The 18,525-nt window shown below is 28.8% G+C and overlaps 1 protein-coding gene across 2 annotated transcripts in view; it reads left to right on the forward strand.

Moving 5' to 3' along the window:
* LOC119600434 (homeobox protein Nkx-2.1) overlaps nt 1-18,525 on the forward strand; it is a 343,605-nt gene that overhangs the window by 244,221 nt on the left and 80,859 nt on the right. For both annotated transcript variants that reach the window (XM_037950641.1, XM_037950640.1), the window contains exon 5: nt 11,292-11,387. In XM_037950641.1, the coding sequence (XP_037806569.1) occupies nt 11,292-11,387 (96 nt within the window). The remainder of the gene's footprint in view (nt 1-11,291; nt 11,388-18,525) is intronic.

The following is an 18,525-nucleotide window of genomic DNA, read 5'->3' on the forward strand; positions in this document are numbered from 1 at the left end:
AGGGACGGCGCTGTGGCGGCTCAAAGTAGGGTACCTACGACATGTAAAATTTTTAAACTCGTGCCATTTTTTTGTTTTTCACCCAAATACAAAGATTTTTATATTTTGTGAAAGCGCTTGGACATACTACTTATCTCTTATAATATCCGAGTTATAGGCATTTAAAAATTTAGTGATACAAAATTTACCATACCTTGGTCCGCCTTTTTTGAATACCGGGCGTAATTTTGGACCAAATGGATTCAATTCAGTTCAATTCCAATAATATACAAAAAATTTCAGATCAATATCATTTACAGATCCAAAAATATACGTTTTTTAATTTAAAAATTCAAAAAATTTTAGATATTTGCCGTTTTTTGCCAAAAATGTGTCTTAACTCTTTTATTAATAAAATAAAATTTTCTTTAAGAACATATAACATTTTTATAGTTTTCTAAAAGGTATGTTTACGCAGAACGCTTTGGCGTAAAAAACTTGTCCTATTTTTTGAAAATGTTGCCACTGCGTCCTTCCGAATATGACCTATTTTTTATAAAAACTTCAACTTTGGGCGACATGTTCTAAAATCCCAAAGCTGGGATCAGAAAACTGAAAGCAGTTTTGGAAACCTCAATATGTTTTCTATTTACTCCAAAAGTATTTTCCCAGCCAGGGCAAAAAAGTAAAAAATCCCATTTTTGGGATTTTCATTCCTATTTTTGGGAATTGCGGGATGCCCTTTGACCTTTTCAATTTTTTTTGCATTTTCTTATTTGAAATGACAAATTTAACAAGCGTTGAAAATTTCATTGAGTTTTGTTCATAAATAAAGATTTTGTCATATATTACATATTTGTATAATTTCTAAAACTATGATTTATATCAAAATTTTAATAGGGTCGCAGATAGCTACAACAATTTAGTCCATATTTATCCCTTAATATCATTTTTAGTTAGATATGGAAATTCTCGACCCTTTACAAAAAAATTCAAGCCAATATCTCAATTACATTCAAAAATATGTTCATTTAAACCTGTGTCCTTTAATTTCATATTTTTCATATTTTAGTATTAAGTATGACAGAACATATTTAAATCTTATATTTACCTATTTTCTATTTGTTTGCTTATCCTTATAATTAAAAGGTCCTATTATGCTTAAATTTTCAAAAATTTATAACTATTTTTTATCTAAATTTTTTCGACAGATCATTTCGTTCTGTTTCGTTTATGATCATGTAGGTAAAAATATACAGGTAATGATAATTTCGATTCATTCACTAATAAGAAATATCAATGACTGAATAGAAATGACTAATAAGAAATATCAATGACTGAATTACAGGTTATAGTAATATAGTCCTAAATGTTAATAGGTAGACAATTCGTAATTTTTTACTTTGGAATACCTGTATCGGAAATGACAAGAATTGGTATATAAGTAAACTTCTCAGATTTTAAGTACCATATTTAATAAATCTACAATGAAGATTTATGGAGTGTATCTTCAAAAGGGCCAGAAAGAATGGAAGACATTTCAAATTATATAAAATCTATATATAGTAGAAAAGTAGACAAAACAGGCATATCAAAAATTGAAAACATTTTAAAACTTTTTGATGTAAAAAGTAAGTCTGTGGATGGAAATCAAAAGAAATTTCGATTAAAATTTTGTAGTTGGATGGAAACTACTACGGAAATCTCAACTTACAACACATCAACAGGAGCGCCTTGCAAGTCATACGAAGACTTATGTTCAAGGTCAAAAAAAAGAGGGTCACACAAAAACTTTTTTCAATCACAAATGAGGAAATTGCTGATACATTTAACGAAAAGCTGAAAAAGGAAAACCAACCTATGGATGCCGTACATATTGCAACTATTCTTCCTAATGCATCACCAAAACGACTTAAGCGAATTGTGGAAAGTATACCAACTCCAACATCGCAATCAAATTTTACTGAAGAGGAAGCAATAGCGCTTATGTTGGAACTGGGTCTTAGTCGAAATAAGTACCAAATATTAAGGAAAGCTCTGCATGAAAAAGGACACAATATATTACCATCATACAAGGCGATCCAAGAAAAAAAACAAACTATCCCACCATCACCTATTGCTGTTAATGATGTGGAAGCTTGTAATGATATATCATCTTTGCTCGAAAACACAGCATCAAGAATTGTGTCAGACTTTTCAGAAGACCAACTAAGGAAAATTCATAACTGTGATGTTGTCTTAATGTGTAATTGGGGATGTGACGGTTTATCAGCACTTCCAGAATACAAACAAGCTTGTGGAAGTCGGACATTAGCAGACTACAAAAGTGTATTTATGTCATCATTAGTGCCATTACGAATTCGTTCATATTCCCTTAATTCATCATCGTCAAGCATCGGAAATTCATTTGAAGATATATGGATCAATACAACTCCGGGTTCAAAAAATTTTTGTAGACCCATTGGATTTGAATATATAAAGGAGTCAAAGAAAACAACAAAAGATTTAGTGGAATATTTAAAAGATGAAATAAATGCACTGGAGCCCATTTGCATAAAAATAAAGGAATTCTCTATTAACGTATCATATCAGCTAAGCTTAACAATGATTGATGGAAAGGTCAGCAATGCCATAACAGAAACTTCTTCCTTCTGGAGATGCTCAATATGTAATGAGAAAAAGTCGCAATTCTCAAATATAAACAAAAGCAGAAGTATTAATGAAAAAGTCCTGTCTTTCGGAATTTCACCACTTCATGCCAGAATACGATTTTTGGATTACTTTTTACACATAGCATACGACCTCAAATATAGAAGTGTGCCAGAGAATCTTACTAAATCAACAAAAAATAATGAAGAATTGAAAGAACTGAGAGCTGCAGAAAAAAGCAGAATCCAAGAAGAATTTAAAGTTCAGATGGGATTAAACATCGACAAACCACTTCCAAGTTGCGGTAGTACAAATGCCGGTAATACGGCGAGAAGGTCTTTTCGTGATTTTGAAATTACTTCAAAAATAACTGGAATCGACAAGGAGTTGCTTCGAAGAGTTAACACTATTTTAATGGCACTGAATAGTAAACATAAAATTAATGGAAATCGATTTGGGGAATATACATCTGAAATTTCTAAATTACTTGTATCTCTGTATCCATGGAGGGAACTAACACTAACAGTACACAAAGTATTGTGTCATGGTCAAATAATAATTGAATCGAATATTCTTCCACTTGGAGAGTTAACAGAAGAAGCCCAGGAATCGAGATTTTAAGCATGTTCAACTATTCAGCTCAAGAAAATGATCCAGGCAATCACAGAATGAAGATATTTTTAATAGTTTACTTCTATCTTCTGATCCTGTTCTTTCAACTATGCGAAAATGATGGATTTGTTATGAAACTTTATCATCTCAAAACAAGGAAGATTTAAAGGACTTATATTACCTTCTGGATATGTATACCGATATGACAGATTATTTTATAGAAAATAAGTAGTGTTAGGAATTAACTATATAAGTAGGTTGTAAGAATTAATTGTATTATGTTTAAGATAAACAGTTCAAATAAAAAAGCTATTATACTAACTGATGATATTGTATTAAATTGTGTTTTATATTTCGGTGGGCGGGAAAGGTGGTTTGTGTGGGGTGATTTAGGTGTTGTTGTGCATGGCTCATAATAAAATTATAATTTTTTTATTGTATATACAACGTTATAGTCTTTATTAAAATAATTAACTAAATAATTTTTAAAAATTGTCCAAATATTTTATTCAACACCAAATGTATGTTCTGTCATACTTAATACTAAAATATGAAAAAGATGAAATTAAAGGACACTGGTTTAAATGAACATATTTTTGAATGTAATTGAGATATTAGCTTGAAATTTTTTGTAAAGGGTCGAGAATTTCCATATCTAACTAAAAAATGATATTAAGGGATAAATATGGACTAAATTGTTGTAGCTATCTGCGACCCTATTAAAATTTTGATATAAATCATAGTTTTAGAAATTAAACAAATATGTAATATAAGACAAAATCTTTATTTATGAACAAAAATCAATGAAATTTTCAACGCTTGTTAAATTTGTCGTTTCAAATAAGAAAATGTAAAAAAAAAAAAATTAAAAAGGTCAAAGGGCATCCCGCAATTCCCAAAAATAGGAATGAAAATCCCAAAAATGGGATTTTTTACTTTTTTGCCAATAGGGTCCACATTTCTTTCAGGGCTGGGAAAATACTTTTGGAGTAACTAGAAAACATATTGAGGTTTCCAAAACTGCTTTCAGTTTTCTGATCCCAGCTTTGGGATTTTAGAACATGTCGCCCAAAATTGAAGTTTTGATAAAAAAATAGGTCATATTCGGAAGTACGCAGTGGCAACATTTTTAAAAAATAGGACAAGTTTTTTACGCCAGAGTGTTCTGCGTAAAGATACCTTTTAGAAAACTATAAAAATGTTATATGTTCTTAAAGAAAATTTTATTGTATTAATAAAAGAGTTAAGACACATTTTTGGCAAAAAACGCCTAAAATCTAAAATTTTTTGAATTTTTAAATTAAAAAACGTATATTTTTGGATCTGTAAATGATATTGATCTGAAATTTTTTGTATATTATTGGAAATTTTGTTGTCTAACTAACAAGAAAAAATTGGTCCATTCGGTCCAAAATTACACCCGGTATTCAAAAAAAGGCGGACCAAGGTATGGTAAATTTTGTATCACTAAATTTTTAAATGCCTATAACTCGGATATTATAAGAGATAAGTAGTATGTCCAAGCATGTTTTCAAGATCTCGTCGAGCGCTTTGTATTTGGGTGAAAAACCAAAAAATGGCACGAGTTTAAAAATTTTACATGTTGTAGGTACCCTACTTTGAGCCGCCACAGCGCCGTCCCTGGGGCATCTGCAGGGTTCATCTTCAAAACTTAAAAACCGATCGGATCAGCCGTTTAGAAATGCCAGATTTATTTCCAAAAGATTTCCATTCTGCCCCACTGTGCAGACACAGAATATGTCGGAAACTTTGAAACGCTGATCCCAGATAGAATTTCTTGGTCAAGCGGAACATTAGAGCAAATACCAGTAGGAATCCGTTGTTACACGGATGGCTCTAAATTGGGGGACAAAGTGGGCCTGGGGTTCTATATTGAAGACCCAGAAATATAAATATACCACCGATTACCAAATCATAACAAGCTTCCAGACAGAAGTACGAGCAATAACGGAATGCGTAAATTGGATTAAAATACAGCCAGAAGGCAATTAGGGCGATATCAGGTGATAGAACTAAATCTAAGACCGTATTGGATTGTTGATAGCTTTAACTGAATACTCTCCCAGAGGTAAGGTTCACATCATATGGGTAGCCGGTAACGAAAGGGCGAATGTAATAGCTTTAAAGAGTAAGGAGCTCGAGGCAGTTAATCTGACAAACGCAAAACCGTTCGACGCAACAAAGGCTGAACTAAAAATATGGGTGTGAGAATCCCATAAGGACTCTTGGAATAATGAAACAGTGGGTAGAACCACGAAGATCCTATGGGGTCACCCTGATGAGTGCAAGACGAAAACTCTGCTCAAAATGAGCAAGTCTGAAGTTAGTATGATGGTACGTATTCTGAGTGGACACACAGGATTACGAGCACGTCTATGCAAAATTGGACGTGCGGATTCAGACGAATGTAGAGCATGTGGAGAGGACAGTGAAACTCTGGAGCACTTTCTTTTCCACTGCCAGGCATTCGTCGAAGTTAGATCCAAGTATCTTGGAAGTGATGTTATTCCGGAAATAACATTCCTGACTAACACTGATTGGAAGATTCTTAGGAATTACGTTCAGGAAACTTAGTTTCTGAACATGGTAAGAAGCGCACAACAGGCCCGATAGGGGCCTACGTGTATTTCTTCGGATTTAATGTATTATACATCCTCCTATCAACCTACCTACCATATAAGATTCGTCGTAGTCGAATACAACACTTTTACTTTTGATGTTTAAGTTTTATTAAATCCTGATTTAATGAATGACAATTTTCAAAATCCCGCTTTTTCAAAATATTTTCTTTAAAATCCCGCTTTTTAATCACTCGGATCCCGCTTTTATTCAAAAACCATCTGGTCACGTTAGCCCTTATTGCTAGTCCACCAATATATTCCCCAAATGTTAACATGAATCACAAAGTTGTTTGAGGATTCTAGCTCCAATCACGTCCCACATAAATATATTAGAATTTTTTGTATTTAATTCATATGAGAGGTGCCACGCCCGCTGTTGCTAATTCGAGAATTTATTACCTAAATGTTCACATGGATGACAAAATTGGTAGTGCAAAATTTAAGAATTGTGGATCTAAGCGTTTTCCAGATATTCACATTTTTGTATTTTATATATGGTGTCACGCCCCCTATTTCTAGTCCTCCCATTTTTCCTTCAGATTGTTTATATGGATTTCAATGTTGCCCGTACAAACTTTTAGAATACTTGCTCTTATACTTTCCCAGATATACGATGTTTTTTTATTTTTTTTCATATGGGAGGTGCCACGCTCCTATTTATAATCCGCCAATTTATTACCCAAATGTTCACATGGATGACAAATTTGTTAGTGCACAATTTGAGGATTCTAGCTTTAAGCGTTTCCTAGATTTAAAAATGTTTGTATTTAATTCATATGGGAGGTGCCACGCCCCCTGAAACTAAGTAAAATTGTAGTTATTTAACATCGTTAACATATAGTGAAAACCTTAAAGTTTGCCAAGTAACACATTTAGAGGTGGTTTCATACATGGATGCATTTTTAATGCATGAATACGACAACAAATTACATTTTTAAATCTAAATGAATTCAGAAAATATATTGGAAGTCCATTAATCTAAAAATATTAAGCTCAAACCAACTTTCAAGGAAGTCATATAATAGGAATGATTAATGATGGGTCTTGACGAAAAGGGTATGGTCTAATAAATTGTAAAATGGTATCGTAGACCAAATGTTGTAGGTAAACATATTACCCCAAGATATGTTCTCATATTCCCAATAAACAAATTTGATAAAATGGCGGTGTTGTCGTATGAAAACATTATTGATTCCAAATTGGTGAAAGCACGTTCCATAGGAAGTAGGCCATTGCATGGTTGTCGACTTACTGATTCTAAAGCAAAACGTTAAAGGGCCTTGCGTATAATAACTTTTAAGGTTTCCTGAATAAATTTCTGCATATTTGTTGGTAATCGGCCATGACATGTGCCATCAAGCTCCTCAAAACCGTTGTCGTAAAGACATTAAGTTCCGGAGGCTCATATACCCATTCTAAATAAAATCTTTACAAAAATGCCTGATGTTGTACTGGCACACATCCTTTCGTTTTTGTTTTTATTATAGTTGAACTTAAATCACATACTCCTATTCTTTTGAACAATAGATTTTGTATATAAATTAAAAAAAAAATATTTTATTAAATAAATTTCTTAAATATTTAAAATAACGATTATAAAAATTAGAGAAGATGGTAAATAAATAAATTATAAAAATATTTAAATAAAAATCTAAATCATTCACTAAATAATGTATAGTCAAAATTTTTAAAATTTCCTCCTTTTATTTTCAATGCAACTGTATATACATACACACACACATACATACATACATACATACATACATACATACATACATACACATATTCATGTTTATATACATATATATGTATATATAGATAGATATACCACTTGCATCCCATTCTTTCTTTTAAGCAAAAAAAGGGCCGTTTTTGAAAAAAGAATTAAAAAAAATAAAAAGAATGAAGAAATAGCTATCTGAATTCTTTTTCTCCTTTTTTTAAGGCGCACTTCCCACACATGTAAACGGGCATATTTCACTACTAAATAAAGGTATCGGAATTAAAATTGCCATGAATATGTCTAAAAGAGGTATATCATGAATTCCATGAGAAATCAATTAAGAATTGACCGATGGTCTTCAGATTTCTTGAATTTTACTCTATGAGACATATAAGACATATCTACAATAAATTCTTCAAAATTCTAAAAACGCGAATTATGATGATTATAATTTGTTAGAAAACTACAAAAAATCAAAAAGTAATAAAACTTTGAAGGTTCATATATTTGAGAGTTTTATCGGATTTTGTTGATTTAAAACCAGAGACAGAAAATAATTATTAACCATGAAATTTTTGGTTAAAAATTCAGTATGAAAGAATCGTCCTAGAAATATTTTGAATGTACCAAAATATTTCCCAGACCTTTTTTTTATCGATTTCTTCAATAAACTATTTTTCTTGATTTTTATAATAAAAATTGAAAATAAAAATTATTTTTGATTTTTATTCTATTTGTTTCAATAAAAAATTATTTATGTTGTTTTTAATAATACTCAGTAATTTTTATTTATTCAAACAAAAAATAGAAATCAATCAATGATTTTTATTTTTCAAAGCAAAGAATAAAAATCACCTAAAAAATATTAATTTTCCAATTTTCGAACCTAATTTCTGCACAAATTCTGCAAATTTGGTTGATGATATCAGTGGTAAAGAAATTTTACCAATTTTCTATTAATCTTTAAACCCGATTATTTTTAATGTGTTTTAAAGGTAAATATCGCATAATGAGTTTTATAATTAATTTCAAAAAATAAAAATAAAAAATATTGTGTTTTTTATTATGGATTTTTATTTGAAAAAGTTCTCAGTAATTTATACGAAAAATATAAAAAATTCAAATCAAAAGCAATTTGTATTTTCTGAGAAATAAAATACAAACCAAATAAAATTTGTAATTTTAATTTTTTTAAATAAGAATAATAACAATTACTGTCTCTGTTTAAAACACAATCTAATACTATATCTGTGCTCTTTTATTCTAATATAATTTTTATATCAAAAAAATTTAAGATAGTTCATTTTTTATGGAAATGCACTTTTGAAATCGTTCGTCCTGTTTAAAATTTTTTAAAGTGCATTAATCGATTATGTTAATCTTTTTTACAAAATATAAACATATTTTTTGTGACGTACATACTCCTATTTTTATATTTTTTTTAAATGTTTTATATTGGAAATTTTTTAAATTTTATTGATATTTTATGTATTTCACAGAATTAAAAACGGCTTAAAATACATTACTGATCAGAATTGGATTACAAATATTTAAATTCGATTACCACCGTACACTTTCATAAAAATGCATTCTAAATAATAAGATCATGCAAATGCACTTTTAAAAAATTTTAAACAGGGAGAACGATTTCAAAAATGCATTGCCATAAAAAATGCACTATCTTTAACGTTTTAACATAAAAATTAAAATTATAATGAAAGAGTACAGCCGTAGCATTTGATTGTGTTTCATATCAACAAAATCCGATGTAAACTCTCAAAGATATAAACCTTCAAAGTTTTATACCTTTTTGATTTTTTTTAGATTTCGAACAAATTAAAACCGTCAGAAAAATAGCGTTTCGGAGTTGTCTTATTCTCTACATAAAGAACATATGTATATTGGTAATATGAAGGAAATTAAAAGACATGAGGTCAAAAATTGGTAGTTTTTCTGTGTTCTTTCCTCGAATTCATGATATACATATAAATCACCACATGAAATTAAATTTTTTGTATATATATAGAAGGCCCACTTGCTAAAATTACTTAACGCACATACTCAGCGATTTTTTTTCCGATTCGGTGCATATGTAATTGGTTATAGCTGTCGATTTTTTACGGATAATCTCGTAATTGGTCATAGCTACCATATAACGCCCACTTACGAAAACCACGCAAACGGACATATTCCAGTACTAAGTAAAGATATAGGAATGAAATTCTTCATGAATGTTTTAAAATTATATACAAATAGACCCGCTAAATTTTTTCAATATCAGTTCATAATTGGTCCACTTCCGGAATAAAATTTCACATGAATATACTTTGTGTATATACAAATCATTCTGAAAATTTTGTTTTCTGGAATAGTCCATAATAGGTTTTAATTCTCCACTTCCGGATGTCAGTAAATCCCACATATTTCATAAATATCCGGTATCCGGATAAAATTGGATATGATTTTATTTTGCCCATCGATAAATTATTTTACGAAATTTTGCTCGGATTGGCTCATTTTTGGTTATAACCTCCATATAAAGTCATAGCCCCCATTCACTAATACATACACTGAAAGTAATCCATGCTTAACTTTACGAAAAAAAATTCCATAACTACTTTTTTCATAATATATACGAAAATTTAGTGTATAATACGAAATATTGTTTAATCAACCCCTTTTCTAATTTTACGAAAGTACGAAACTGTCGTAATATATTTTTTCATATATATTGAGAAACTTTGTTTTCTTTTACAAAAATAATTTCGTTAATGCATGTAATATTTAACGAAAGTAACGAATTTTTTCGTAACAAAATTATTTAGTAATATACAAGAATTATTTTTGTTTTCACAAAAAAAATTATTTTGTTACAATTTTTTTGTTATTTTCGTAATTTTAAGCGAGTTAAATTAAACGTAATTTTAAAAAAATTTTTATGTTTTTTTAAAAAACATAAAAAATTTGTTTTTTTTTAATTCGCAATCTTTTTCTAAATTTACAATAATTATTTTAAAAGAACAAACCCCTTTTCTAATTTTACGAAAGTACGAAAACCTGTCGTAACATATTTTTTCGTATATATTTTTCTTTTACAAAAATAATTTCGTTAATGCATGTAATATTTAACGAAAGTAACGAATTTTTTTCGTAACAAAATTATTTAGTAATATACAAGAATTTCTTTTGATTTCACAAAAAAAATTATTTTGTTACAATTTTTTTTTTGTTATTTTCGTAATTTTAAGCGAGTTAAATTAAACGTAATTTTAAAAAAATTTTTATGTTTTTTTAAAAAACATAAATTTTTTTTTTTTTTTTTAATTCGCAATCTTTTTCTAAATAATTATTTTAAAAGAACTAATATATTTATGTCTTATAAAAATCGTAAAATGAACAATTTTTTTTTCTAAAATTATTTTGCATTTTACTAAAATATTTCGTACAATTTCGTATATATTACGAAAGAATTCCATGGTGCGAAACCACGAAGCATTTCGTACAATGTACAACATATTTCGTGTGTATTAGGCATGGATTATTTTCAGTTTATACATATAACGATAACAGAGTAAAATTCGATAGGAATATATTTTGAATATATAAAAATAGAAAAACAAACCGAATATATTTAACAACTTGTGTAATAAATACGTAAACTTTGTTAAATTATTGTATATTTTCAGGTTTATGAGTTGGAAAGAAGATTTAAACAACAAAGATACTTATCTGCGCCCGAACGAGAGCATTTAGCAAGCCTGATACACTTAACACCGACACAGGTAAAATTTTGAATAAAAATTTCCAAAATGTCTGATGTAAGAATTTTTTTAAATAATTCTAAAGGTTTATCGGAATTTAAATTAATTTTGTAAAAAAAACATGCACAAACTTTTTGTATTTTGAAATTTATTTTAAAATGGAATTTTATTACCCAACCTAATCAAAGGCGTTTAGCGTCTGAACCCATATGAATAAACAAGTAAGAGTGTACGTTCGGGTTAGGCCTATCATTAGTGTTTTTCTTTTCCCGGACTATTTCAATTCCCGGGATCCCGGGAATTCCAGCCTAGAAGAAATTATTTAATTTGAAAAAAATTAACCGCTATTTACATACATTTTCGTATAATTTTTAAGGCGTTTGTAGTTAGATACAAATGAAAAGGCAAATTAAATAAAAAGAGAAGAGAAACATTTAATGTATGTCATGTACAAGCGAGAAACATATCTATCGGAATAGATTTTATTCCCTACACTATAATGAGGATTGTATAATTAATTAATAGAAATATGGTCCCAACACCAACCAAGTTCGTTGCTGTTGCCGATTGACAATAGATACTAGGGTTGTCAATTACACCGTACAACAAATTGGGAAAAATTGTTGCACACATGAGCAAGACCATATACGTTGGAAACTACATACTTGATATAGTTAAACTACATTTTTGGATTTTTATTTTCTGATCGTTTCTTCCTTTAAAAGGACTATAAAGTTTGAAAGGAAGAGTAAGTATAATTATATTTAGCTTAAATTTGGTTTGGTCTAGTAGGTCAATATAGGTATCGATTGAAAGAGGAGAATTACAGTATTTTTACAAATAAAATAGTTTTAAAATGTTAGAATAAAAAAAAAACTAAAAAAATGTCCTTTACAATTTTACTCCTTTAATATCCTTATTTTCTATAGTCAGTTTTTTAGAAAAAAATATATGTTATATTTACAAATATGGAGTTGCAGACTCCCAAATTTCATGTCTTTATCTTTATTAGTTCTTTGTAAAAAAATTAAAAGCCAAGATGTATTCAAATTAAAAAATTTTTTGTTGAGAATATTTTGTTTAATTTAATTTATTATTTATGCCAATTACCTACCCCCATTATCTCAATGTCTGTTAATTTTTTCTCCCAGCGTTAAATTGACAGTTTTCAGACAAAATATCTACCAATTAAACATAACCGGTGGTTGAGATAACAGGCCTTAAAATATATAAAATTTTATTTCGTATGATTATGACGGTTTAGTGATTAAAACATGCATGTTCCGAATTCTAAAATCCACTTCAGGATAATATGATAAGCGCAATATTATTATAAATATAAATTATAATATAATTAATATAAACATTAATATCACGATGAAAAGCTACACAAAAAACGTTTATATATGTAAACATAAATCTCTCCTCTTAATTTTATAATATACATATTAACCCTTAAGTGGATATCAGTGCCTGGCCAGACATTTTTTGGATTTAATTAAATTTTTTATATTAATAGAATTGAGATATCTTCTTGAAATTTTATGAATTCCTCATTAGTTATGTTTTGTACAGAAGAATGTAAAAAAAATTAAATTTTTTTTATTGTGGGCGTGGTTATCGCCCCTAATAAAATTTTGTTCATATTCATACCTCCAAGGCCTGGTCAGAACTAGTAATGTTTTAAATGGATATAAGTGCAATCAAAACTAAATATTTACTATTTATACAACAGTAAATGAAATCAAAACAAAATCTATGAAAATAAGAGTACAGAAAAATTCTTGGACAACATTTTATTTTTAGTGTGTAAAAAATAACAAGAGAATAACAGTCATTTTATTTTCTGTTTCAACAATTCATCAAATAGCTGCTTGTGCAAAAATTTACAACTACTTATAGTAATTGTAATGAATAACAATGTCGATATCGTTATGGAAACTATTTCAAGATCTGATCCCTAATTTTTGAAAAAAATTTGCTGAAGGCATTGCTAAATTCGTGAAAGCTTTCGATGATAGAAAGCTTTCATGTTGAAAATATGTACAAGCGAAAACGACAAAGAAAATAAAAACGATCAAACGTTTTTTTATACGTCCAACAATAATGATTTATTTTATGGAAAAGATGAATAGAGTGGTCCATGTCTCTTCCATATACCAGAAGATTGTTCATAAGATATTGAGAGGTATAGGAGGATGTTGTTCTATTAGAATATTCAGCCTAAACAAATTATAATAAAAGAGCATACAGCAGAATTATTGAAAACTACAAACATGCCTATTTACATATGTATATATATATATATTTCGAGTAATGTTATTGAAGAGATTTCAGCTTTTATTACGATTTATACGTTTTGGTGATTGCCGCACTGGACCTTTTCGATCTCAAACCGACAAAGCTGATAAAATCTTAAACCAAATTATAAGCCATATGAAAATATTACCGTTGACGAACAACTTTTTCGGTTTAGAGGAAGAACGAAGTTTACTCAATATATTCCTTCAATTTATAATTTATTTTGCATCTTTTACAGGAACCAATTGGACTTTTATGTCAATTGGCTCTGAGTACTTGAAAAGCAAATCAAAGTGCAAAATTTATAAAGAAACAGAAATACAAATCGTAAATCGTAAAAAGTTTACCTCCAGTAAAATGCATATACATTTGTTTAGAATGTGGTCAACATTAAATTACATAATATTTCAATGCATAATATTACAAATTTTATCGAAATTTTAAGTTTTTTTCGTTTTTATGTATTTAAATTTTAAATAGTTAAAACTATGAAATCAGTAAAAAAAATTATTTAAAAATTAACCAAATTAATTAATATTCACAACATAAAATAAGTTTGTGTTTCGTTGTGCCACCAGTCCGGCTATACTTTCCTAACTTGTTTAAATATTTATGTATATCGTGGTTTACTAATTGCACATGATATACCTTCGCCCTGTTGTATTTTTTAGTGAAAACTATATAATAAACTACTTTGATAACATTATTGGCAGGTCAAAGGTATTTTTAAAAGATATATAGAATTTAGAATAACTATAGAGTTCGGAATAATTGGGTTAAATTAAAAAGGAAAATATACTTTCCCAGAAGGTAGTTTTAACATAAAAGGATAAAAAATGCAAGATATCCTTAATCGATTTTTATCCTTTCATATTCTTCAAAGTTTCAACTTTTTTAACTTTTTATCATAGAGATAAAGAAACTCGGTTCCACAATATCAAATTTCTAATTTTTCTACATAATATTTTAACAAAAAAAGGACTTTGAAATTTTCAGAGGGGAAAATTTTATTAATTAATTTATAGAGATATTTAAAAAAATATTATAAAAATTAAACAAATAGTGCTATGAAGACCCAATTTCAGACTTTTGTACTACATTCTAATGTCTTTATTATGAATATTTTTTGTTGAACAATTTTGTATAAAATTTCAAGGATAATAAAGGATAAACCTTTATAAGGATATTTTTACATCTTTTTATTCTTAAAAAATAAAACAAAAATAAAACAAAAATACTGCAATTGTCCTCTTTAGTTTGATACCCATATTGTTATAATAGGGTGGCTAAAAATATTTTATAAAAATTTTTGAAAATTGTATGTACCTCAAATTTTGAAGTCCTTTAAAAAGGACAAACGATCAGAAAATGAAAAACTGAGTACGCAGTTATACCATATAAATTATGTGCTTTCGTATGTATATGGTTTGGTTCGTGTGTGAAAAATGGTGTTGGACAGTGTAATTCGTGTTTAAAATTATTTGAATAAAAATGTGCTATATTTTTTCATTCGAGGAGTCGATTAAATTTTAACGAACGAATACAAGTTTTTATTCGAATAATTTAATAAAATATAAATAAAATTTGCCAAACATTAATACACTTATAAAACAGTAACTTAGATGAATTTCCCAATCAGTGTTCGTGAGAAATGTTCCGCTTGACCAAGACATTCTATCTGGGCTCAGTGTCTCAAAGTTTCCGACATATTCTCTTTCTGGTATGCGACCAGACACGTTGTTTATAGCCTTTCTTTGTGTCCAGTACATATTGATGACGTGTCCTATAACCGCTTTTGCCTAGTTCACCTAAAGTTATGAGCCGTTCAGTTGTAAGTGCTGCTCATATCTTAAATATGTTTCAATGGGTGTAATATCTAGCAACGTTTCTAGAGCCTTACTTGACGTTGTGCTTATGGCACCACTTGTACCCAAGCAGCATGTACGTTGAACTCTCTGTTGTATTTTGTCCAAAAAAGTCAACCAGATTATTGAAGCATACGCTAGAATTAGTCTAAAGCTACGTTCACACCTATCAAATATTTGACGTTTTTTATCAAATATTTGTTGGCTGTAATGTTAGCACAAAATATTTTTGAAGAGCAAACAAAATATCAGCTTTTTTTCGTGAAACATTTTTATTTGTCAACCTACAAATATTTTCCCAATGTGAACACAATGTGAACACCAAACACGAAACATTTTTGTTTAACGTTAAAAAAAAAAAACTATTTAATTGAAATTACAATAGTTTTTTAAAATTTCATAGAAATTTCTGTCTAAAAACAAAAAATTAAATACGTTTTTATTTCATAATATGCTTAAAATTAGTATTTCTGTTTTAACGTTTTGTTTGAAGAAACAATGCCAAACTCAATTCAGTACAAATAGTGAAAATTTGTTTGCCCGATGTTCACATTACAACAAATAATTTCTTAAAACAATTGACGGATAAAACAGTGAAAAAACAAAATTTTGTTTGCGCAACCAAACCAAAAGCCAAAAATATATGTGTTTATATTTACTAAAAAGAAATATCATTGAATAATAACATCAATTTATTCTAAAATTTCATTTAATATTATTTTTCAACAAAATTTTATCACAAAAAATACAAATTACATTTCAATAGTGAAAAACCTTTGTTGTTTGGAACGGTTTATAGCGATTTATAAGACGGATAAGACGGGAAATAACCAAATTATATATTATTTTCATTAAATCATCTATAAATTTTAAATTATAGAAAATTGTTTATTATTTATATCCATTATAAATATAAATTTATAGCAAATTTATGGCAACTCTTTTCAATTTGTCATAAGAATTTAAAATAGTGGCAACTCCGTTCAATTTGGTGAAATTATGTGATTCTAATCTTTATCAGCGGCTGCGTTTAAGCCTGCTTAGCTTTTGAGCCGAAAGAAGTCGGCGGCGGCGCGGCTTGCAAAATATTACCGGCGGCCAGCCGCCGCCGATTTGAGCCGTCTCGGCTTGTATCTCTGGTCTGAATACGTCAAATTAAAAAAATAATAATAAAATATGGTCTGAATTTCCCGCTAATTAGGTTAAAAGTTCAGATCCCAGTATAAAGTATAAAAGTATATATCGCAGAATTTTTCGAAATGATTGACAATCATGTTCAAATTTTAAGCTTTCTCGGGACATTCATGTATTGCACTACATATATATGTACATATATATTTATTTGCAAATTAAACATTTTTCAAAATCATTTGTAATTTTCTCAATTTCATTTGAAAGTTTCCCTAATTCAATTGGAATTTTCTCAATTTCAACTCATTCTCAATTTCAATTGTATTTTTTTAAATTTCAAATGGAAACTCGCATTTTCATTTAGAATATTCTCAATTTGATACTGACTAGACTATAGACTAGACTATAGAATAGACTAGAAAGTTCATATTTTTTAGGATTTTTTTTCAACAAGCATTAAATTTTACATCGTATATTTTTTGTTTTAATCTCCAATTAAAGCCTATGTCTTGTAGTTCAACAATATTTCATTTAAAATATTATAATTTTAACATAAGGATAATGATATCGAAAAACGTCCTTCAGTCAAGGATATATCAAAAAGATACCTTGCATTTTATTTAAATCTTTACGTAAGATTGCTTATAGTGTACCTAAAAATATATAAAAACAAGTTAGAGTGTTATATTCGGCTGAGCCGATTCTTAAATAACCTCCACCAGCTACTTTTATATTAATACTGTTTTAATTGATCAAATATTTGTAGAAGAAATAAGTTTTCTCATGTCTTAAATAGAAAAACACCAAGAGTTAGGCAGCTTAAATCTGTTACAATTGCAAGATTTATTGAACATTACAAACGCCATTTTCTTTTATATTTTTATAGCGCCCTAAGATATGCTTTAGCGATATTTAATAATTTACATGTATGCATGTGTGTAAAAGGTTTAAGGAAATTCACAAAGATGTAAGGAAACTCACAATTTGATAAGTGCCGGTTCACACAGGGAAACTTTTGATTTTGTGTGTGAGAGAAAAGGATGATTGATATTTCTTTTTCCCTCATACACAAAAATCAAAAGATTCCCACACTAATGCAACTGGTTAATACGGTTAAAGTGATTTTCGGGGCAGGACCTAGTATGGGAGATATGACCAATTATAGACCGATCGGAAAAAAATTTCACAGTAACATTTCTGTATATAAGATTTTATATGGATTTAGGAATTTAGAAATAAGTAACATTTCGGTATATAAGAGCAATACTTGTACCAAATTTTATATGAATATCTTGATTTAGTAATGAGCATTTAATTGATTTTCGGGAGGGAACTTTGTATGGGAGCTATGACCAATTAAGGACCGATCGGAAACAAATTTTTCAGTAATATTTCTGTATATAAGAGCAATACTTGTGCCAAATTTTATAAGAATATCTTAATTTAGTAATGAGTTATGGGCGCTTAAGTGATTTTAGGGAGGGGACCTTGTATGGGAGCTATGACCAACTATTGACCGATCCTGAACATTTTTTCTCTGAATGAGTTCTATTCACATAAGATTTTACTTGTAAAATTTTGTGAAGCTATCAACATTCTGACGGAAGTTATTAACAATAAACTCATTTTCCGGGAATATGTACTTTTGTATGGGAGGTATATGAAATTGTGGACCGATTCCGCCAATTTTCAGCAGTAGGCAAGCTCTCGTGTAGAAACGAATGTATGATGATTTTCATGCAATTATATTGTATGGTTTTCGTGAAAATTACATCAGAATGTGTAGAAAAAATGCTTATTTTTTCGGAGTTGTTTTAAAATTTTGATTCATAACTTTTCCCGATGTGATATTTTGAAAAAGA

This window comes from Lucilia sericata, unplaced genomic scaffold (assembly GCF_015586225.1).
Source record: "Lucilia sericata isolate MDLA Ls3-8-SP2 unplaced genomic scaffold, ASM1558622v1 Contig000114F_arrow, whole genome shotgun sequence".
In the NCBI taxonomy this organism is placed as follows: domain Eukaryota; kingdom Metazoa; phylum Arthropoda; class Insecta; order Diptera; family Calliphoridae; genus Lucilia; species Lucilia sericata.